This window comes from Seriola dumerili, unplaced genomic scaffold (genome assembly GCF_002260705.1).
Source record: "Seriola dumerili isolate Sdu_G_001 unplaced genomic scaffold, Sdu_1.0 BDQW01000230.1, whole genome shotgun sequence".
Lineage (NCBI taxonomy): Eukaryota > Metazoa > Chordata > Actinopteri > Carangiformes > Carangidae > Seriola > Seriola dumerili.
This window is the reverse complement of record NW_019174485.1, coordinates 1,827,746-1,851,235: the sequence shown is the minus strand read 5'-3', so window position 1 is coordinate 1,851,235 and position 23,490 is coordinate 1,827,746. Positions and strand designations below refer to the sequence as shown.

General features: G+C 40.1%; 2 protein-coding genes across 2 annotated transcripts; both read right to left on the bottom strand.

Annotated features, from left to right (window-relative positions):
- Positions 1 to 2,145: 2,145 nt before the first annotated feature.
- LOC111229283 (ethanolamine-phosphate cytidylyltransferase-like) lies at positions 2,146 to 11,579 on the bottom strand. The gene is made up of 12 exons (XM_022755550.1): positions 11,455 to 11,579; positions 8,278 to 8,366; positions 7,018 to 7,179; positions 6,741 to 6,892; positions 6,606 to 6,647; positions 6,328 to 6,466; positions 6,139 to 6,221; positions 5,748 to 5,825; positions 5,198 to 5,263; positions 4,086 to 4,151; positions 3,132 to 3,220; positions 2,146 to 3,006 (listed from the first exon to the last, which is right to left on the bottom strand). Exons 1-12 carry the CDS (start codon positions 11,577 to 11,579, stop codon positions 2,889 to 2,891), a joined length of 1,209 nt encoding a protein of 402 aa, XP_022611271.1. The 3' UTR covers positions 2,146 to 2,888.
- A 509-nt stretch (positions 11,580 to 12,088) lies between these two features.
- Positions 12,089 to 23,401, bottom strand: sirt7 (sirtuin 7). Its single transcript, XM_022755511.1, has 10 exons — positions 23,236 to 23,401; positions 22,990 to 23,127; positions 21,783 to 21,887; positions 21,617 to 21,687; positions 21,443 to 21,515; positions 21,241 to 21,339; positions 15,281 to 15,517; positions 14,477 to 14,557; positions 14,279 to 14,385; positions 12,089 to 14,007 (listed from the first exon to the last, which is right to left on the bottom strand). The coding sequence occupies exons 1-10, from the start codon at positions 23,338 to 23,340 to the stop codon at positions 13,800 to 13,802; spliced, it is 1,224 nt and encodes a 407-aa protein (XP_022611232.1). The 5' UTR covers positions 23,341 to 23,401; the 3' UTR covers positions 12,089 to 13,799.
- Between the last annotated feature and the right edge of the window lie 89 nt (positions 23,402 to 23,490).

The following is a 23,490-nucleotide window of genomic DNA, read 5'->3' as shown; positions in this document are numbered from 1 at the left end:
CCTCTTTTATAAAAACAGTGTCTGACTGAGGCCTCTGTCACATTGCAGATATCTGAGTTGTCAGCATTTCCTCCATTAAAATAAAGATTTAAATAACTGAAGCCAAAAGAGGTAGAATTATCCAATATCTCACAAAAAAATCAAACATTAGAGAAAAGTAATACAAATATAAATTCGTTTTTTTCCTATTTCCGCTCCCATTTTGTTGATAAAACCTCCATACTTTTACTTGGTTAGGATTTTAAATGCAACACTTGTGATTGATTTTCCACCACTATAAATAAGAGTGAAGTATTAACAGGATAGTAGCACAGATGTCTATGAAGTGAGCCCAAACTGTCACACAGTCCGGGGCAAAGTCAGTAAAAAATAGCTGTGGTGGATATGAGTTGTGGGTTATTCAGCCACTGTGTAGGGTTTTTACACCTATACCTACTAATCTGTACATGACTGCCTTCTCCCCTCAAGGGTGAATCACCAGAACCAACACAATGAACTGAACCCCTGACCTGCTTCTAACAGTCACAATCATAATTATGGCTTATGGTCCTTTTCCTGTACATATACTGGAATTTGAAATAAAATTCTATCACATTGGAAAAACTTTATACGGATATTTAGTTCTTCTGAATCTAAATTGTTATCTCAAAAGAACACTTTCATCTCTGCCCTTCAAATTCTGTGTAATGTCTCTGCATTTTTTTTCTTCTGTATTTTTTTTAACCAATTATTCTCTTTAAAAATAGATTTGTCGCCCTGTCTTTATATAGGACGGTGTTTTGTCAAACTTGTTGCTTTCATTGTTTCTCTGTTTGTCTCCTCAGTGCGGGACAGCAGGAAACCTGTGGGTTCAGGTTTCTGAACTGAGACTGGCCCATAGATGGTAGTTTCTCTTTGCTCTGCTGGGTTTCCTCCAAAAAATAAATTAATGAAAAATTAAATAAAGAGAGTTTACTTCTTCTTTTGTCTTATTTGAATGGTTTTTAGAGACCTGAAGAGGTTAAAGTATTTCTCCATTAGAGAAAAGTAAAAAAAAAAAAGAATTAAAATGAACAATTATATAGAATAATATAATAGTGTTTTCTGTCCTATCCTTCCACCTGCTGCAGTTTTTAGCAAATGGTTCTCCTCTGGGGCCCTGTGTAAAATAAACATTTATCTTTGCCATATCACCCGCTGAAAATCAGAATAGTGAAAAAAAAAACATAACAACAGCTTAGTGGATAGTGAGTCTTGATGTTTCAGCGGGGTGCCTAACACCACAAAGACTGTGGTCTGTTGTGTCCCTCAGATAAGTGACAGGATCCTTCCTGCAGAAGCTCCTCCGTGGTGCTCGGGTTGGTGGATTAAAGACTCTTTGTGTTCGTAATGAGGTGACGGTTTGCAGTTTTTGTTCAAATGCGAGATCAGTGTGAATGGGACAAGAGCACTCGGATTTAGCGGTTTCTGAGTGGCTGCGGCCTCATTTCACTGACTCAGCGAAGCGTGACTTTGTGCTGATCCAACAAAGATCTCTGTCATCAGACTGCACGCATTATACTACTGCTGTAAAACACACATCAGATGACACTTTACCATTTTTTAACAATTTATTTAATAAAGGGAAATTTACACATTGCAATACAGTGATTGAAAGGTTGTGAAAATTTCCACTGTATAATATTTAGAAACTTAGTTATTTCTCAGGCTGCCACCATTCCACCTTCCAACCCACACACGCACACATTAACCATTCATGTCCAAGTAATACGCCCCATATAATCATAGGAATAGGAAACAGACGGTAACGTTCAACAGTTTGACGGTGAACCCGGGTCCCAAATCTTTAAGTTCTTCGATTGTCTTGTGAAAAAGGAGAAGAGGACATTCTAGTTTTCTCTCTTAAATGTAGACTGACGAAAGTAGAACTCAACAACTTTATCCATAGTTGTAGAGACACTGCAGCAGTTCAGACGTTTTGATACAATTCACAGCCCTCAATTTAGTTTTAGCTCTTGGAATGAGGCACTACTGTCATTTACAGCGCAAACTCTCACTCGCTGACCTCACTTAACTCACGCTCTCTCTCACACACACACACACACACACACACACACACACACACACACACACACACACACACACGCCCACGCACGCACACACGCACGTTCGGTGCAAATTCAGGCAGTTAAAATCCAGAGTTAAAATTAGAAGACTACTTCACGGATGATTTAACGTAGAAATTATGTTTTTTTTAGGCAAGACAAAAACACAGAAATTGAAATTAATCTACATTTTCTAAATGTATTAAAAATATTCAACCTTACTGCTACCACCTCTAAGACTGATCATTAAAAACTAATTTGGTTTAAAATCTAAAAACATAACTAACAATGATGTTAACATTTTGTCAATAAATTATGGATAATTACAAACTTAATATACCAGTTTAAACACCTATACAGGGACACGCAGTGTGTAAATTCATGGACACAATCATACGTACAACATGAAAGAAGATAAAAATAAAGTTGTCTGTGGAGGATGAGATGTGTAAAGGGATTTTGTTGGTTAAAAGTCATAGTATGTGTTATGTGTTTGGATTCTTTGTGTTCTTGTCAAGGCAGATCTAATCTAATCCCATTTAGGCTGGAGTAGTCCATATACAAGAGAGCTGAGAGGAGCTAACCCAGCAGTGTGTGGGACACACTGCCTCACCAAATGTTAAAAGCAGGATTCTGCACCCAGTGGACTACTAGAGACCAAAAGGGAAACCGGGGTCATTTTATCCAAAGCCAGGCCTGGTTTAGGACAACATCTGTCTGGGTCAGTTGTGTCCACCCTCTTTAAAGCTGAGTACTAGGAGTAGATCAGACACAGAACCAGTTGGGCCCAGGCTGGAGGTCTCACTAGTGAGCAGTCTGGGCTGCAGCTTCACTCTGCTCCTGCTGGTCTCTCTTCTTCATTGCCTCAATCACCGCCATCTCCTTGGCCTCCTTTTTCTGGTTCCTGGCTTCAAACTGCAGCCTGAGAACAAGAAATGAGACATCAGTAAATAGAGTAAAGACATACAGACTGATCAATAGAACTAAAAAATATAGAAGAAGATGATGAGGAAGTGTGAGTTAAATTAAGCATGGGGAGACTCTGACCTGTTTTCAATGATCCTCTGGACAATGTCATCAGTGGTGAGGTTGTTTCCACTGTCGATGGTCCTGAATATCCCTCTCTTCTTAGGCTCCTGAAGGAAAAACACACTACTAGTTATTTCAACCCAAGCGAGGCCACGTGTCCTTGTCATCCCCTGTGAATGAAGACGTCAACCCTTGAACACTCATCATTCCTTCGCGTTGAACCAATAACCAGGACTGATACTGGGAGTATCCTGGTAGCTAGTCCAGGAGTACCATTTTTAACTGTACCTCATCACTCATGCTAACACTTAGCTATATCTGATTTCCTTATGAAGCAAACAAAACAAAACAAAACAAAACACCAAAAACAAAAAGAAAGATCATCTAGTTCTTGTTCCAAGTTTGAATGAACTTCATTTAGGTCAATTTGGACAATAGAATCAAATTCATTTTACCTCAAATTACAAAGCATTATGGTAATTCTCTCCTGCTTTCTGCTTTGTATGTTTGTGTAGGCTACAAAGATACAACTGAAAGCAGCCTGACAAGCAAGGGATGATGTATGACAAGGTATGTCAGTATAAGATGATAATACACCAGAGTTTAGTGCTCAGGGCAGTGGACAAAAACGCCAAACATAAGGTCATCATTGAAAGATTATAAAAGCAAAGCTGCATTAACAGGTTGTGTATTCATGGCCTGAAATTGATGACTGTTTTGAAAAATGAAAAATTTATCACATATTTGTTTACATCACATTGCTGACAGCATTCTTGTAAAAGAATATTAAGTTATTAATTTTTGTATGCTCGCTGTGCGACCAAGACCTGCCTTGGTTTGAGTCAGACATTGGGCCAACAGCATATTGTGACCTTGAAATAATGTCAAATATAAACACACGCAATATATAAATGCAGTATAATAATGGGTACGGCTGCACTTTGATCAGAGACGATATGACCCTGTACTCACCGCGTAAGGGTCTGACCCATCCTTGTCAGAAAACACCTCCGTCTTACCATGGCACACCAGATCGACCTGCAAAGTTATACAAGCACACCTGGTTAAACTGACTGTCACCACAGAGAGACATAAATTGCATTTTTCCTGTAAATACATGCCTGTGTATCTGAACATTCACTGTGGAGTAACTGCCTGCCACTGAGAAGCCCTGTGCTGGCAGGTGTATGTGCAGATCCCTGTTACTTTGCATAACTGGTATTACTGCCCTCCTTCTTGCCAAGGTAAGCTTGTTACTAACTTCATCTTTTTATTTATAGCCACACATTATTTACCCAGACAAGTGAATGGGACCATTAGTGTGTGATTTATCTGAGACTTTTCAAACTGTGCATTACATTTGAAGAAAAGGCTGTGATGTTGGTTTGTTAACTACCTACAGTCTCCATCACAGATCTTAATGTGTTTAAGTTAATGGTCTTTCAGCTGATATTACAACTGTCCACAAGGGGGCGCCACTATGTTCAGAATTGGACCCTTTTTGTTGTCATAGATACATGAATTGTGTTGGGATGAATCTTTCAAATGCAGCAACCACACAGTGATCTGTTGTTCTGCCCTACACTGTCAAAGACATGATATATGATTCAATTCACTCAAGACGTTTTGAGTGAATCCCAGTTATTTCTAAATCTAAAGTGATGCACTTCTCAAAAATCTAAATTATCGAATAAAATCAAATAGTAATTTTTGATGCCACCCCAGTACTACTACTCTGCTTTAAATGCTGTTCTACCCACAGCTAGAGGTGGTATTCAGTTGCTTATAAGGACTGAAATGGGGAAAGGCAGTTGTTTTATTGTATAGTCCGCTACAGTAACGTTGTGCTTTCTTGTGTGTATGTTCCCTCCTCTATTTATTTTTCTTCCTCATGTGAAGACTGGCTCTTTGTTTGCTGATGTAACATTATGTAACATTACTATGCTGCCATTTTGGCCAAAACTATTGCAGAACAGTTCTTCATCTCAACAGACTACCCTGGCAAAATAGAGCTATAAATACACTGAATAAAAACCACATGAACAGACAGTCTGTTCTGTACTATCTGTACAAAGGCAACTCACCTTAAAGTGATCCAGCAGGTCTTTGCCCACTGCATAGGGTGCACCGATCACCACCTCCGACACGTACTAGAGACAGGCAGGACAATAATGAGGGAAAAAACAGGTTCATTAAGTTGATTTTGCTATTCAATTATAACATTTTCTCAAACTTTTGCTGTTTTAAATGTTGTTTAAATGCAAAGTTTAACTAAAAAGCCTCTTTGAAATACAGCAGAGTGAAAAAGGTGAAAGTGTTTTTACTGCTAACTGGGGAAACTCTGTACCTCGTCATCAAGCATTGAGTAAAACTGATGACAGAGAAAAGCAATTTAGCGATTTTAGGATTGTGTAACACGTTTGGTTTGTTTAACATTCTCATAAGTCATTTTAACTTCAACACAAACACACACAGTGCAGAAGGGGGCACAGAGACCCATTGTTCCAGACTGATAGCTGACCAGCAGGAATCAGGGGCACAGAGCCAAGTTCAGCCTGCAGTGCTGTGAGTGCGCGGGGAAGAAATACATACTGCTGAGCTGAACATTTTCTCAGTCTGTGTGTGTGAACTCACCCGACAGGCCAAGACACTCAGCGTTCTCTCGTGGATGTTCATGATTGGATAGTTCTTCCCCTTGTACCGATTCACTTCCTAAGAGAGTGAAGAGCTCAGTGACTACTTTTACATTTGTACCTTTTTGATATGCAGCCAACACACTTGAAACTTAAGGACAGATCACAGTAAGTTTAATAGTGATATGGGCTTACATTCCTACAACTGCAAACAGTTTTATGAGGGCCTTCTTCCCTGTCTAACCATGAAGTCTGAACCGCTCTTGCTTTAACTTGTTCCAAATGTTTCTCTTGAAAACCACTGACGTAGCAAGGAGGGGTGCATTTTTCACCCTTTTAAGAGTGTGTTTGTTGAGATGTGTGTGTGAGTGCATGTGAGTAATGAGGCGTACCTGATCAAAGTGCAGACCTACGATGACGTAGGGCCTCTCTGCCTGTTTATACACCATCTCTAGAAAGTCAACATGGCCGATGTCTGCGGGGAATTTGTGGTCAAGGCAACTACTACAACATACAAAGCAGAAATGTTGTTACCCAGAGTTCATAACTCAGGACTGCTTATCTCTACATGCTAAGGATACGGAAGAGGTCAAATGCTCCAGCCACATAGATGATGGTGTCTCCAGGCTGCGGCTCCTTTCCTGAGGCAAACTGGATGATTTTCTGGGACGTCTGGAGGAACTGAGACACTCCTGTCCAGGGACTGTGGCCTTTAGGACCCTAGAACACAACAACGTATACAGTACTGAATTCACACTGACTCGTTCCTGTCAGTGGGACAATGTGGAATAGGCTATGTGTAATAAATATCACAATTTATTGACATAACAATGTTGTAGTAACATAAAAAGGCACATACCTTTCCAAAGTTGTCTGTATGCTGCTGGTAATCTGGGTTATCCTGCAATTATAGTTTAGATCAACAGCAAAACATTATCATTGTCATATATTATCTAACTATTATCCATACACTAAACACAGACACCAAACTCACCATGTTGCTGTGATGGGCTTTGGTCATGAGAAGCATACGTCCCACCAGGTCAGTGGTGGAGACACCCTGTGTGCGTCTACATTCCCGGTACCGGCCTGCACGCTTCACCTCTTCATATGTGTCTTTGCCATCTACAGTCAGCGTGATGTCATCTGGCAAACAATGGCATTACATTTGGAAGCCTGATCACATCACTGAGAAGGACTCTTGGACAGTAATAATACATGACACTCAGTATGTTAAGACAAGAAACGGGAGCAGATTAAATCTGACTCACCTCCATGCACACAGGAGTCACAGTTGTATTTATCCAGAGTCTCCAGGGTGGTGACGTAAGGTGCTCCTTCTACTATCTCATCCACCCACTTGATTGCCCGTACCATTTTGTAGCGTTCTTCCTGAGTGAAGACTGGAGGACCTTTGTGTTTGGAAATCTCCGCTTTGAGAAAGAGATGGGGAAAGAATTGCTTATTATTGGTACATCACCGACAAATGTGTAGTCAGTTATGAATAATGTAGGTGGTGGTCATCCCTTTCAACTGGTCTCCCTTTACTCTATATCCTATTTTGGCTGAACAGCAACAGCGGGGCCAGCCCTATAACCGCAAATGTCCGTGACTGACTGAGTGAAAGAGTTGAGTGATCAAAGTTGCACCAGAGCATTTTACAAGTACATATAGCAGATATCACAGTACAGTCTGTTTTTATTTTAAGTGTTTGGTGATCTTGTCAGACAATGTTGCAGTTATAAAATCAGGATTTTACAAGCAGCACAGCAGTAGCTTGGAAGTGGCCTGGAAGTTAACATGTCATCTTAATGGTCTTAACATTTAAGTCACTATTTCTAACTAGTTGTGTTGTCTGACAACAAAAATGGAAAAACATGTAAATGAGAATAGCTTTAAGGGAAATTCGGCTGTATTAAAATACTGTGTGAGCACAGAGAGAAGGAGAGAAACAAACAGATAAAGAGCTGAAAACAGTTGACACTATGCAGAATGCAAATAAGACACAATGATGTCAGTTGTTTGCAGCGGTTCCACAACCTATACTAGGTTTTGACCTAGTCTTGTTACACTGTTATACTACAAATACGCAGGTCATCTGGCCTGACTGAAAAATATTTTATTTCAAGCAAAAATCTTAGATCCCCAAGACCACAGAAATATAATACTTGTATTTGTATTCTACACTGTAATATAAAAGGTAATCTTATGTGAACATTTACATTAGATTGCTGTTCAGCCTCTTATCAGTAATCACTTATGCTACTTGAGTAGCTTACAAGTAACGATGGGAATATCTCAATTTTGTCTTCAGTAACTGAAGAATACTGTCTCTGTGGTCTTGTGCCACAAGTTGTATTGACTTTGATTAGAAATACACAACAGCAGGACTTCATTGTAGAGTACCACACCAGTCAATCAGAACTGAGTATTCAATCAGTGTACAGTGATCAACAGTGAACAGTTAATCAAAAAAAGTTTTACAGGAATATCTGTATCAGGATGTGTGTGTGAGTCTGTGGCAGTTTTACCATCTGTATGGACTCCAGCTATGAGGTAATCTCCCATGGCTTTGGCCTGCCGTAGCTGGTTGGAGTGACCATAGTGTACCATGTCATAACTGTGGAGACAGATAAAGACATGACACCATCCTCAGCATGGAAAACAATACATACAACAAATGCTCAGTCAAAACAGTATACAGGTGAAAACAGAGAAAAACACAGATGAACACACATAACAATAAGGGACGTGGCCCTCACAATTAGCACTGCCACAGCCCTCAAGAGTCACAGCAGCATTGTCTTTTAAATGTCTTTCAGATACTTTTGCATGATAGCTGGCCAATTCTGCTTGCTTTATTGTTTAACATTATCTTATCATTACTTTTTCCTCCGCTGTAAAAACATGCTATCTAAATCAAGCAGTTTACATCTCACGACACAGAGTGATAGCCCTTTTAACATGGTGAGTGAAAATGATAAAGGTTAGTGGGAGAAAGGTAATGCTTGAAGACACTATGTGTATGGTCATATTTATTTGCTTTCTGCCATTCAGTAACTTCTACAGTCAATGATTTGTGTTGACTTGCCTCTTTAAAATAGAAGTAAATGTGATTTCTCCTAGCTTATTGCAACGTATTCAAACTCTTAACTGATGAAAATATACTTGTGTTCAGCACCCTACAGTTTCACATTCCTACAGTTAGAAAACAATCACACCTCAGGACTGTCCAGACTCTAGTCCAACCACAAACTCTGAGCAGACTCACAAGAGCTGCTAGTGGTTAAGAGCCCTGGCTGCACAAAAAACTGTTTTAAATAATTTATTAGCAAAAGTGGGCTCATATTACACATTTATATTTGTGCTAATTTAAGAGATCTCGAATGACTAAATATTTGATAAGTTACATGTGCTGTATATGAAAACAGGTTGCTCAAAATATTACTATTACTTATTTTTAGACATCTAAGCGAGTTTTTGAAGGAGTTACAATAGTAATTAGATGTTTTAATCATGCTTCTCCCAGTTGGTTCAGGAATTCAACCCACTCACTCACTTTCACTTTAAGGTCTGTACTACACCTTCCTGTTAACACTTCTGCACCTGCAGGGCATTTCCAACAGATCTCACTGCTTTGATAAAAACACCCCATCTGTCACTGTTCTTCCAGTGGCAAGACCTCTCCTCTATAATGACATTAGCACAAGCTGCTAGTCTCAATTTCCCTACCAGTAATCCTCCAACCTCCCTCACCTGGCCTGGTCAGGATCAGTGAGGAAATATGCTCCTAGGTATAAATGTCACTTCTTGAGAGTGATGTATATGCAAATCAGTGGTTACCGTATGATAATTTTGCAGTACTGAGCTACAACTTTGACAGTTATAGTAATCCAAGAGAAAAAAAGCAAACACTGTAAACTGTTTCCTAATTTTACAGGTGTACTTTGTGATTATTTGCCTCTAGACATTTTAGAACTGTCAATCAACTAAATGACATTTCTTATTTAACTAGATACAGTCACAAAATATATTTTTTTTTACAGTTTTGAAAGTCCACAAATGTACACATACTGTATATTTGTAACATTAGTTCATAGATCGATCAAACAATCAATAGACACTGTCCTTTGGGGGCACCATTAGCAGCCTTGTTAATGAAAGCAGTAACTGATGGAATGTGTCACACAGTCAAATTTTTCCTGGCTCAGTTAATATCTTGTTAACATCTCAGTATTTTGTCCAAATAATTTTTTTGCAGATGCCCTGGTTATGTGTCCTGGACCACATCGGTTCCTGTGAACCCAATATCTCGTTAAGACTGTTGTGAAGTAATTTGGGTTTCTGACACTTGCAGTTTACTGCTGAATAGTCTTACATTTAATCTCTTCCCTTTCACTTCATTGTGTTGTATATTCCATCAGTCCCCAAAAAAGGAATCCCTGTCCACTGCACCAACATGCTGCTTTTACATCACACTGGACAAGATGTTCACTATGTTAGTTATTTATAACCACCACATGAGACAGGCTATGTCAAACTAGCTATCAGTAACTCAGCCACTTCGTTGTGCAGAGTGAGACCAGGAAAGACTTGACTGAGACTGCATATTAGGGGTTAGTTGTGACTTCAGATGCATCTAAATCATGTGAGGATCAGGGTATATCCTTCATAGTACAATGGTGAGACAGCAGAGCTTAAAATAACAGCAGAGATATGCTTTTCAGACCAATGAGTTAGCATGAATTAGTCTCAACCAACCAACAGAGAGAGTAAGTAAATGCCCTTAAGTAATCTCCAGATAATTTTAAAGTACTCAGCATTACCCAACCCAGCAGAAATGACACAGTATAAACGCTGCCAATAGTTTACACAAAATAACATTGGAGTTGGAGGAATTAATAGCAGGATTTCAAATAAGAGGTTACAGTTAAGGAATATGGTGTACCTACAGCAATGTGGTTTGGACATCTAAACTGTTTTCATAATTGATGCATTTAAAGGCTGTCAGAAATTTCCTGTGAGTTAAGCGTAGAAAACACCTGTGTAGGAAACAACGGCTCACGTGTTTTCACCTTGTGGTTCTTCCTATCCTATAAATAAACATAGTTTCTGTTCTGTCTAGTTACCGTTTCATACATACATAAACAAACATGTTCACAACCGCAGCAGTACTGCGAGTCTATGAACAGAAAGGACCTTGTCCCTAATTTACCCCATGGCACTGTCTCGTAAAAACTGATACGCAGGTATACGACTGCAGCAGGTGTACTAGGAGAACACTTTCTGAAGGAATAGGTTTAAGAATTGGGGTTTATCAGTCAAATACAAAGAAACTATTAAGCACACAGAAGCGTTAATAACTGTGTTGCTTTGACAAGACCTTAGTTGTCTGGGTTGGCTGCTAGCAAAGATAGTAAACGAGAAGAGTTGTTACAAGAGGAAATAAGACATTTAAGACAATGTAACGTTAGCTGCGACCAACAAAGTATTTAAGGTAGATATGGATGATGAAATGATTAAACTTCTGTTGCTAAGTTACAAAACTGCTAATGTAAGTAGCTAGCTAGCTAGTATTAGCATGCTAACCCACCAATGGTTCCTGATATTGCTATTGCACATGGGACCGCATACATGTGGGACACAAACTGTGGGAAACAGTTTAATAAACCAGCACAGAGTATGTAAGTCAGTCAGACTGGACTCACCAACCGTCACACCACAACCGGACGACGCGCTTCCTTTTCTCCGGGCTGCGCACTGAACTACCCGGCTTACTGCAACCGGCTTCGTCCTGTTGGTCGTCCGTGGCGTGGTGACCGTTTTTGATCATTTTGACGGGTTCAAGAAAATAGCTTAGTGGTGGTACAAATAAAAACGAGAGGTAGAGTAAGTTTAAACGTTTTTACTTTGTCAGCTCCTAGTTCTTCGCGGAGATTATCGGAAAGAATGTTGTTCTTGTCGGACTCAGGCTGACACTACACCGGCCAACGCCTCCAGTACTACGTCATATCGAACGAATCCTCTCATGCTGACTAGCTGTTGCGTAATCAGTCATGTCACGTGATCAGCAGGGAAGCGTTATGCATTTACTGCATTCACATCATGGATGATCCACATGAGAAAAAATGAATGCCCTGTTTTTGTGTTTTTCAGAATTAACTCAGAATTTTTACTTAGTAGTTTAACTACAACACTAAAATGTTGCAGTAATAATCCAGATATATATAAAAAACTAACTCTGACATGGACCATCCTGCTGCACACACATCACATTGTAGTATTGCTACATTTTACTTAGGATCTGAATACCTGTTCCACAATGATAAATACAGCTAGAAAGTTACTTAAAATTATTTGTCAGTCAAACTATGATGCTTTGAACCAAAAAATGACAGCAAGAACAACAGAAATGAATTACGAAACCCACAGAAACAGTATTTAAGTGAACTATCGAGTGTCTTAGGTTTTAGAGGTGAAGGGGCTGATTAAAAATGTAGACTATCATGAACAGGCAACTTAAAATGAGGAACACTTTATTGTCTCACAAATATAACAACATTTTTGGAAAATATAGAAACAACTAATGAGTCTTCACATCCAGTTCTAGCACTGGTTTGAGTTTTAGGAATGCTGAACACTAGCTTATCATGGCTAGTCTGGCCTTTCACAAATTCTGACACTATATGGTACAGGATGTGATTATTAATACTACCGGACCTTCCTGAGACAACATAATACACCTGTTTGGTGGTTTCCTATGACCAAGGTAAACAGTAACTTAACCTGACAAACTAACAACTAATCAAAATTTAAGTAAAAATTCAAAACTCTGCTTTACTTCTTACAGAGCTGTAAACAAAGGAGATAAAAATGTAAACATAAACAAAGAACTTCAGTAAACTAAGGTACAGTAGTAGTTGTACTACTATGCCTGCAAACCTGAGGATGGGTGACAGCAGAGTGAAGGTTGAGTGTGAATTCAGGAAATAATTTAAGTAAACCAAAATATCTTTAAAAACATAAAAAAAACACAAATAAGCTAAGTTGAACAAGGTACATTCAACAATGCAAGCTTAAAATGTTTGAAAAAGACTACAAAAATATCTTCTAGTCTAAGCAATTAATGTCTCAATCTTTTTAAATCTCTTCTTAGCGTGGCAGCACAGAATCCAAAATTTGGCCTTTGGTATTCTGCTCTTCTTCTGCTGGTATTTGCTACTTATAAAACACCCAAGTCACTCACGTTCCACTGATAGATAACACATACATACATACAGTAACTTACACTTTAGACACCTGTATTTTATGGCCATTTGCATCTAGCTAATGCTCAATCCAGCGGCATGTTGCACATTAAATTAGTTACTGTAATGCACCCATTACCAACTTTCATTCAGCACCTGGAGGCTTCAAACATGGCTATAAAACATTATGCTGTATTTGTTGATATACTGGGCATACAAATGGATAGCAGAGAAACTGATAATGCTGCAGTGGTTTCAAAACTTGTGACTACTGCTATCCATTGTGACTATCTGGATTTAAGCTGACCGTAGACATGCGTCAAATAAGGAAACATCCTTCCTGACACATCTTGAGAGAAACCAAAATGCTCTTTCTTTTCACCTTTTAGAAAATTTCATTATAATAATTTAATGGTTTTGTTGTTCAAACTTACTTACTGTCATACCTGTTATGCTGACTGGGCTCTGACTCACCCAGCTATCTTAGCTGCCATAAAGATAGTAGCATAAGAAACTAGAGCATCATAAAATAACACTTTTATATCCTGCTTAAAACTGTACATTTGTGTAAAATAATAAGGTCATGGTGCAAAGTGCCATTTTCAAATGGCAAAAAACGTATTTTTCCCTTCACATGCACTCAGTGCATGTGACTAAATGATATCAACGCAGCCGAAATTACATAACAAATACACAGCACCATGAAAGATCAAGTCCAAGTTGTCCTCATCATGGGACTGAAATTTGAATCCCTCATGGGGATTGATCACTGGGGGTTGCAACATACTTGAACTCAGATCCCTCAGTTATGAAGCCGTTTTCTTCTTCTTCCTTCCTTTACCATAGCCTCGTCCGAACCAGCCGCCCTGCACAGCTGTGGCTTCTTCTGCTTGTCCCCCAGGATTGACTAAGCAGTCCTGCTGCCCGTCAGGGGGAGCTATGACCTCGCGGCTATGGCTGTCCACCTCCTCTGGCCGCAGAGGTGTGGCTAGACTTAAGATGGGATCCTCTGCCCTGATGAGACAGAATGAGGGAAACTGTGAGCTGGGAGGCAAAAGGTTTGTCTAATCTTTCTGTTTTCTGTGTGTGAGTGTGTGTGTAATGGAGTATAGTGGGGATATTCCACAATCCAAGTACTGCACCTGACAAAGCACAAATTATTTATTTGATATTAGTATTTAATCCTTTTTAAGATTTTTAATATTACACAGATGTTTTACCAGTCTCTCTGAAAGATATATTGGGTATAATTACTTCACTTTTTAAAATTTTCTTTTTACTTTACCTGTCATACACGGGAATCTGAAAGTTCAGCTCTTCCATGAGGAGGCTCATGACATCATCACACTTGCCATTAATTTTCAACATAGCAAGATCATCCTTCGGTGTCCACTAGAACAAACACACAACCACATTATCAGCCACCGAGCAGCCAGAACTTCATTTTCATATTATTCACATAAAATGTCAAAACCAAATGTACCTGGAGGTTGACAATGTAGAGTTTGGGCCTTTTGCTCGCAGGTCTGTTCATGCACCACAGGCAAGCATATTTCTTCAGCACCTAGAAATGTGAGAGACAGAGCACACTACAGTGAGGAACATGCTACAAGAAAAAATAACAAATATCATAGAATAAAATATATCAGTCTACATTGATACAATTACATACATTACAATACAATAACTTTGTTAACATGATATTCATCATTCTAATAGTTAACTTACAAAATAAGCAGCTGCAATGAAACAATCATTTTCTGATTTGTCTCCAAGGTCATACTAAGGCTGAACACATTCATATACAAAGTGTGAATCCTCACAAATATAGTTACGTAACATATTTGTTTAACACTAGACTGCACATAACTCTGTAAAGGTTTCATAGCATAGGTTGCAACATATGTTTTACAGGCTGAATCAAAGTAAAGCTTATAGCAGTATTTTTCTAAAATGTGCATGATGGATGCAGCCAAAAAGGATTTACAATGGCAGCGACATGACAGAAAGACAGGGTTCGAGGTAAAATACTGGAGAGGTGAGTCTTAATTCAGTAATCTAGCCAGGTTCTATAATATCTACACATGAATATGAGTGAATCCGTTCTGTCAGCTGCCTATGTAAACAGCTGTATCAAAAGTCCTATTTGGGATAAAGTCAATATTGTGAATATTACAGTCCACAAACATAGAAATAAACATGATGACCTCGATCAAGAGCCAACCTGTTCAGTCTACAACTGGGAACTGGGCTGCATTTCAGACTCAATGTGGTTTATAAAACCTACCTTCAGACTGGAGCCCAAACAGAGGATAACATCTGCCTTTTTGGCAGCCTCTGCAGCTCCCTTCCAGTTGAGAGGTTGCTCCAGGGTCCCACGTTCCCCAAAGTGTACTATGGTATCCCTGAGTTCGCCACAACAGAGGCTGCAACTGCGGCCCGTCCCGTGCCGATGCAGCGATGTCCGCTCCGTCACGTCAAATAAACGGACATACTCCCTGACCGGGGAACAGGATACACACACCTAAGGATAGAAAGCAAGGCCAGCATGTCAGTATAACTTGCTTTCTTTTGATGTTAAATCACAAAGAAACCTCAGAAATTTCTTGATAATTTCCTTGTAACAGCACAGTGTATCTGTATGTAAGGATATTCTGATGAGGGTTTTCTTCTTCATAGATTATACAGTTTCCTAGTGTTGCGTCCCTCTCTCCCTGCTAACAACATTCTCCGTCTCTGTTGTCCTGTACGTGGAGGCACCAGTTACAATAAACTCTTCACAGCCTTCATAGAACACATCAATGTTGTGGACAGCAACATCAAGTTCACTTGGGAGGATGTCAGAGGAAATAGTCTGCAGTGCACATTGAAGACGACAGAAGCCTCAACATCAAAAAGACACACACACACACACACACACACACACACACACACACACACACACACACACACACACACACACACACACACACACACACACACACACACACACACACACACACATTGTAGTTAAAATGATTTTTTCTGTACAGGCACTTACATGTTAAGACACAAGTATACTGAACAATAATGTATCAATAACAATACCCCATCATGAAATGGCCATTCTGCAGAAAGGGTACTTTTATTTTTATATTTAAGAACATTTTCTGATAATACTTCTTAAGTTTTACTTCAGTAAAAATCTTTAAAGACTTTGACTTTATACTCTAATGGATAGTATCCAGCTGTTAAGAGCTGTAGTTCACGGTGAAACCACTGGAATAACTTGAGTGGCTTTTGTCATTCAGACTGAGACAGGTTGGTTTTCTTTGTTAGTCCCCACTGCAGGTGAAAGGCCACCAGGTAAGATACGCTATAAGTAAAAGAAGGTAAGCTCACTGGGCCTGAGTCTCACCTCCTCCTGCTTCCTCTTGAGCACCATTCCTGCGGACTTGTCTCTTGCAGAGCTCCTCCACAGTGTCTCTGTGCAGCAGTAACACAGCGCCTCCTCCTCTGACCGTTCAGCCTCCGTTTTCTTCAGGACTCTCCTACCTTAAAGTCAACGAAAACGTCAAACCTGGTAAGGATCAGTAAATACTGCTGTTTTAGCCAGCTAGCTTGGCGCTCCGCAGTTTTTAAACTTGCTGTTTTCTCCGCCTTACCAGACTGAAAATCTTTCTCTCGCTTTCCCGTTGCAGTATTTTGGCCCTTTCTAATGCCTTTCTCTCAGCCCGTGAAGAGACACCGGTTCCTGACTCCTCTGCCATCCCGTTTTTACATCAGCTGAGAAGTGGCTTTCTATTCAAAAACAAGGCTCATTGCACCAGCGACCAACGACAGCCCGGCCGGATGTTGTCCGTGTCGAGAGGAAACAGGCAGCAGCGCCCTCTGCTGCTTGGAGGCTTGACATATTTCTTAATCAAGGCTGAGCTTTCACAAACTTCACAGCAACATTAAAGTATTAAGAAACATTTATTGCAGCCACATAATAAATAAACAAATAAAACAGATCCAAAATCCTTAAGAATAAAAAAAAATAGCAAAGGTTCATGGTGTTTTTGCTAATATGTAATCCATATACTCTACGGACAAGTATTTAAGCAACACTTGGTAGTAAAACACTATTAAAGTGTTAGCATCAACACCAACATCAAGCTGGTATTAACATTTGGACATGTTGCGGGTACAAAATACTATAAATGTCATACTGAGTGAGAGTTGTGTGCTAATACATCTGAAGATGGTCTGTTTTTGGTGGCGATTAAATCAGGCACATAAATACAAAGGAACTGGATAATTAAATGTGAGTCCAGCCTACAAAGCAGAGGTTTAACATTGGGCAACTGGAAAAACACTGAAATGCACATTCAAGTAATTAACTGGTCAATAAAGGTTTTTAGGGTGGAAATTTTGACATACTGTAACGTGATAGGCACAGATGTAATTATTAACCTTAATCATAGTTGCACTCCAAGTTGGCTGAGCTACTTCACATGTTGCAGTATAACAAGTAAACAATTAGCCAATGAGTACTTTTTCCATAACACAATGACTTTTCTGAGAATTTTTTTAGAAGCTTGGTCCCAGTAATTGAATGAAAAAATACTCAAATTACAACAAAAAAAAATCTATAATCTAGTGTTGCACAAATATGTTGCTGCTGCTTTTCAGTGCTAATTATCTCACAAGCTCTACCTCCTGATCCCCAGGGTTGGGAACCACTGGCCACTGGAATGGAGCTATCATCATATCATTCATTGACTGAACTTGTGCGTTTCCTATGTCCTGCTGTGAAAAAAAAAGTTTACAGATCATTTTTCAGGTGCAGTGCAGAGCTGTGAAGATGCTGCGCAAAGGATTTCCAAAGTGTTTTTTGCCCAGCAAAAATTTTTTCCCAATCATATCAACATGAAACACTGAAAAGGACTGGTAAGAATTTCTATTGCAGACAGCGGTTACCGTGAAGTTTTATGAGCTGTAGTCACTATTTATAATTTATACCCTGCTTGAAGAGGGTGAAAAAAACATTCCCAGAACTCCGGATATGAAATACAAAAATATGTTAGTAAGCAACAGGCTTCACTTTGTGTCAAATTTGGATTTTGGATTGGAAATTCTCAGATGATTAGTTATACAATATTCATGTAATCGCTAGAGGCCTTATTAGGAGTCCTCACTGGGGCCAATTAGGAAAGTGTCAATCGGGGTCTCGGTGAGGTAAGTGCTCTTGGGAACCCTCTGAGGATTTGCTCTGAACTGTCCTCGTTTGGTTTCCAGCGGACTTGCTCAGCAGAGAATCCAGTTCTTATGTCCAGTCCTTGTTGCAGCCCCCTATGCCTTTCTGCCTTTTTCTGGATCCTGGAGGAGAGAGAAGAAAGGTTTAAGCTGCTGACAAAGCTACTGCCATGAAAAAAAAAAAAAAAACCTCCCCTATGGTACAAGATTTCTGTTCATAAAAAAATTAAGCTGAATGCTGCTATTTTAGCTAGCTGTGACATTAGAGGAACACTTCTGAAAAATGTGTGATCGGGAATTTTAATTGCATGGATCTGGGAGTGAGAGATATAGAGCACAACGTTAGTAAGAGGTTTTAATAAGACTGCAGCAACTAAACATTTTTAACAGTGCACAACTTTGTCAGAGTGGAGGCCCCAGCAGCGTTTGAGGTTCGAGTTGTCTGATGGACTGAGATTTCCTTCATCCCGTATTGTGACTGTTTTGGAATAACCGTGTCCACGTGTCCTTATGAATGCACACACCACAAAAAAAACACAAGCATTCACAGACCTAAAGCACACAGAACTGGGAAACTCACATCATTCCTCTTCTTCCTCTCCAGTGACTTTTGTGTTGCTGCTGACAGAGAACTCTTTCCACTGGGCTGGCCTGTGTTCCACTCTAAACAAGCACATACACACACAAGCATAAATATCTATGTACAGAACAGATTAGTCTTTACACTACCCACTATAGTATTTTATAAACACTCATTAACATTTGTAACATGTAATATAGAAAGGGACATGTACATTGAAACAGTGAAGAATCAATGTTTCAGTCCTTTCTGCCTAGTTTAAAGAAACAAAATTAATAACATAAGTACTGCGTTTGAAAGAATAAAATAAAATCACAGCCTACTCAAGGCGTTAATGTTGTGCCTTCATTCCACCTCGTAAGTTTGTTTAAAAACGAGGAATGGGGTGGGGACTGTTGTTCCGCCTTCATACTGGCAAGGCGAGGGTTAGGGTCACAAAGCCAAAATGATGTCTGTCCGTGGCAGACAGTTTGGTTACACATCATGCCTCTGATCCGGCATGGCAGCATGCTATCTAAAATCACAACACTTGGGTGGCAATATGTGTCGCTTGTTTGGTTCAGTGTAAACAAGAAAAGAGGCATAATGTGGAATAAAAAGAGGGGCGAGTGAGAAATGTTGGCGCCCCAAAGGTCTGGACAGTACTTAAATTCATAACGGCATTTTGAATTTGAACGATTGGAACTGGATCATAACTGCTGTATTAAACACTGATATTTCTGTGTCGTGTATTCTGCCAGTGTTTTCTTTCAGCATTGTTTGTAATCCGCTTTTTTAGAGTGAGAAACCCACCACTCTCCAATGTGTTATCATTTTTTCAGCTTGGCCAGAGTTCCTGAAAAAGGTTACCTCTTCGTCTGAGCTCTCTCTCCCGTGCAAGCTCTCTGTCCCAGCTGATGAGCTGCATCCTCCTCTCCGGCTGACAGGCTGAAGAATATGTCGTAGACTCTCATAACCGTGCAGCACGCAGCTGGAGGGCAAACAATTACAGAGCAGATGATGGCTTGATAGAATGCATGTAAATCAACAATCTCTTTGTGGTAACTGCTAATGGAGGATAATTGCCCAGTTGTCAGTGTAGAAGAGAAGTGGCGTGAGGTTAACAGATGTTTACAACATGTGTTGCCTTCATACCTGCAGAGTGACTCTCTCTTGCATAAGAGGCCTGTCTGCTACAGGACTCTCCTCTGCCGGGACTCTGCTGCTGGAAGGCATGCAAGAACTGCTGTGTGTCCTAGAAGTCCAAACACACACACACACACACACAAACACACACAACACACACACACACACACACACACACACACACACACCACACACACACCACACAACAAATGTTGTGGACAGCAACATCAAGTTCACTTGGGAGGATGTCAGAGGAAATAGTCTGCAGTGCACATTGAAGACGACAGAAGCCTCAACATCAAAAAGACACACACACACACACACACACACACACACACACACACACGTTGGGGGTTATCAGAATCCTACACCATTGGGCCCAAAACATGCCCACGAGGACAGAGGGGAAGGAGAGGTAGCAAAAACACATCAGGGCAGCACTTAAAATGTTGAGTTACTCAAACTGCCCAGGTTACTCCCTTCTCAAGTGGCTTAACATCAATTCACACTATGACTCATGTCACCCTAATGACTCACATGATGGTCGGGTGGGTCAATGACTAACATGTGGCCTCAACGACTCTCAGGGTGTTAGCGACCCCACAAGAAGTTAAATGTCTGGGACTCCACCCTAGTCAGCTAGAACTGAAGAAGCCTTTCACATGAGAGATGAAACGTCTTCAAGAACCTCAAGCAAGTCCAGTTGCCTTTGTATAGTACTTGGGCTTGTCTTCTCCTCTATGTCACACACCTTAACTAACAGCTGGATCTGTTGTGGTGGGACTGTTTTAGCCTGTATAAACATCACACTGAAGTTCATGAGCAGTTTTCAACCAGCAGCACTTCAGAGACGCGATGCACCTGAGAAACGTTGCTGAGATAGACACAAACCCAAAGCGGATCTGCTTGCACGGCTCACCGATGCTCCTCGTCACGTCACTGACTGAAACTGGGGGTTGCTGTTCATTTATTATGTGTGCACTGCACTCTGAGGTTCACTCATAGTTCATTTGTTCTGAACACTGTGCAGTTTTTTTTTTTCCAAAGCATGATGGGATGTTTTTGACAGCTGGTGTACTCACAGCAAACAAAGAATTAGAAAGGGACTTTATATAGCCAATACTGATGCATCACAAACATGCCTGGATTTGAAAGAAATTTTTTTTTTCTCAAACTGTTCCCCTTAACAGTTCTCAATCCTGCTGAGATGTTGCTTTTGGAGGCAGGACTTCAAACTCTATCCAAAAAAATCATGACTTTCTAGCAGGTGGATTTTTTTCATTTCAGAGAAATTAGGAGGAGGAAGCTGAGGACGCGTGTCTCACCTCAATAAACATGTTTCCATGGAGCTCGGACAGAGCATTTCTGGGTAGACCGCTACGCAGGTGAAGTCCATCACAGTTTTGAGACACAACATGCTTCACCTTCAAAGAAACACACACATTGTATTTATACTATAAATACCATTATCCATAAATACCACCAGAGCACTGAACAGAATGAGTTATCTATCTATGTCCCACACACCATCTTTTCCTTATGTAGCATCCTAATGCACATGTGCGTGAGGGTCGGCTCTGCTTTACTCAGGTCAGACGAACTGTTTGTAAAGAGAAATAACAAGATGACAGAACGGGAGTTTAGGTCACTTTAGAAAAAATATGCAGCTAATATCACATCATCAATGGCTGCAGATCTCACCTAACTGTCCGTCCCTTCTGTAGCTGTGTCCACACCCCATTAGGACCCCTGTAGTCTGGGATAGAAGCTGCCTGAAAGGAAAGAAATAATATAAGTATAAGTAGTCAGTAGTAAAATATAAGTAGAAAAACAACAGAGGAAACAGAAGATGCAGAGTTTGGCGCACCGTACTGATCCCAGCTCCAGTGTAAACCACCAGGTGATTTGCTTGTTTGACTGCCACAGCCAGCTGTCTGACTTTACTTTTCAGCTCCTCAGCATCATCAAACACCTGTAGAAATTACAGAAAATTAAGATGTTTCAAGTTTATGGCCACACACACACACACACCTATTGTATGAAGTAGCAACCAAAGCAGGTTTTTATGAAATATGATTCACTTAAAGTGACTTAAATCATTGCCAGATTCTAGTAGTACCTCCTCCATTGTTTTTCAATGAAATCTACACATTTTGTTTTGATATTTCTAGTGGATATGTGGACATTTTGGCCTGACAGAGATGCAACAGGAAAGATTGAAACATACAGTATCTCCTAAAGAGCAAATTAGTAAATGCTTTGCTGAGCGGATTCATGTTTCTTGTGGTGTTTTGTCTTTAATGACACCCTGGGTTTTCTATCCTTACTTTAGACACAAAACTGCTAGTATCTATTGGGGCCAAGGCTGGATTGCCGACAAGACAAAACAGGCAACCGCTCTATTTAATGAGCCGACAGACTAAAATGAAAAGGACCCTGAAAACGTGGGTCCTGTGTTATCATCTAACCTTGAGGCCATGTTTTGTGGATCAGCCATGTATCATCATCTAGTTTGATTTTCATTTTAATAGTTTGTGAACATTGTAAATTATCTGTGCAAATATTCCTTACTCCATTATATCTATCTGACAGCTGTAGATCAAGTTTTTTTTTTTTTTTTTTTACATTAAAAGCATATGGCCATCTTATAAAATACGATTAAAGTATGCAGCAATATTTAATGTAGTTAAAATGATTTTTCATGTTACAGCACTTACATGTTAAGACACAAGTAATACTGAAACAATAATGTATAAATAACAATACCCCATCATGAAATGGCCCATTCTGCAGAAAGGGTACTTTTATTTTTATATTTAAGAACATTTTTCTGATAATACTTCTTAAGTTTTACTTCAGTAAAATCTTTAAAGACTTTGACTTTATACTCTAATGGATAGTATCCAGCTGTTAAGAGCTGTAGTCACGGTGAAACCACTGGAATAACTTGAGTGGCTTTTGTCATTCAGACTGAGACAGGTTTGGTTCTTTGTTAGTCGCCCACTGCAGGTGAAAGGCCACCTAGGTAAGATACGCTAAAGTAAAGAAGTAAGCTCACTGGGCCTGAGTCTCACCTCCTCCTGCTTCCTCTTGAGCACATTCCTGCGGACTTGTCTCTTGCAGAGCTCCTCCACAGTGTCTCTGTGCAGCAGTAACACAGCTGCCTCCTCCTCTGACCGTTCAGCCTCCGGTTTCTTCAGGACTCTTCCTACCTTAAGTCAACGAAAACGTCAAACCTGGTAAGGATCAGTAATATACTGCTGTTTTAGCCAGCTAGCTTGGCGCTCGCAGTTTTTAAACTTGCTGTTTTCTCGCCTTACCAGACTGAAAATCTTTCTCTCGCTTTCCCGTTGCAGTATTTTGGCCTTTTCTAATGCCTTTCTCTCAGCCCGTGAAGAGACACCGGTTCCTGACTCCTCTGCCATCCCGTTTTACATCAGCTGAGAAGTGGCTTTCTATTCAAAACAAGGCTCATTGCACCAGCGACCAACGACAGCCGGGCCGGATGTTGTCCGTGTCGAGAGGAAACAGGCAGCAGCGCCCTCTGCTGCTTGGAGTCTGTACATATTCTTTAA

Excerpts from the sequence above, each read along its gene's own strand:
- sirt7 (XM_022755511.1), bottom strand. The coding sequence starts at position 23,340 with ATGGCAGAGGAGTCAGGAACCGGTGTCTCTTCACGGGCTGAGAGAAAG. Across the intron at positions 23,128-23,235 it reads AGAGAAAGATTTTCAGTCTG|GTAGGAAGAGTCCTGAAGAA; the intron begins GTAAGGCGAGAA and ends CGTTGACTTAAG. Across the intron at positions 21,516-21,616 it reads CAGAAGGGACGGACAGTTAG|TTCGTCTGACCTGAGTAAAG; the intron begins GTGAGATCTGCA and ends CTTTACAAACAG.
- LOC111229283 (XM_022755550.1), bottom strand. The coding sequence starts at position 11,579 with ATGATCAAAAACGGTCACCACGCCACGGACGACCAACAGGACGAAGCC. Across the intron at positions 8,367-11,454 it reads CGGTTGTGGTGTGACGGTTG|TTATGACATGGTACACTATG; the intron begins GTGAGTCCAGTC and ends CTGTCTCCACAG. Across the intron at positions 5,264-5,747 it reads TGAGTGTCTTGGCCTGTCGG|TACGTGTCGGAGGTGGTGAT; the intron begins GTGAGTTCACAC and ends GCCTGTCTCTAG.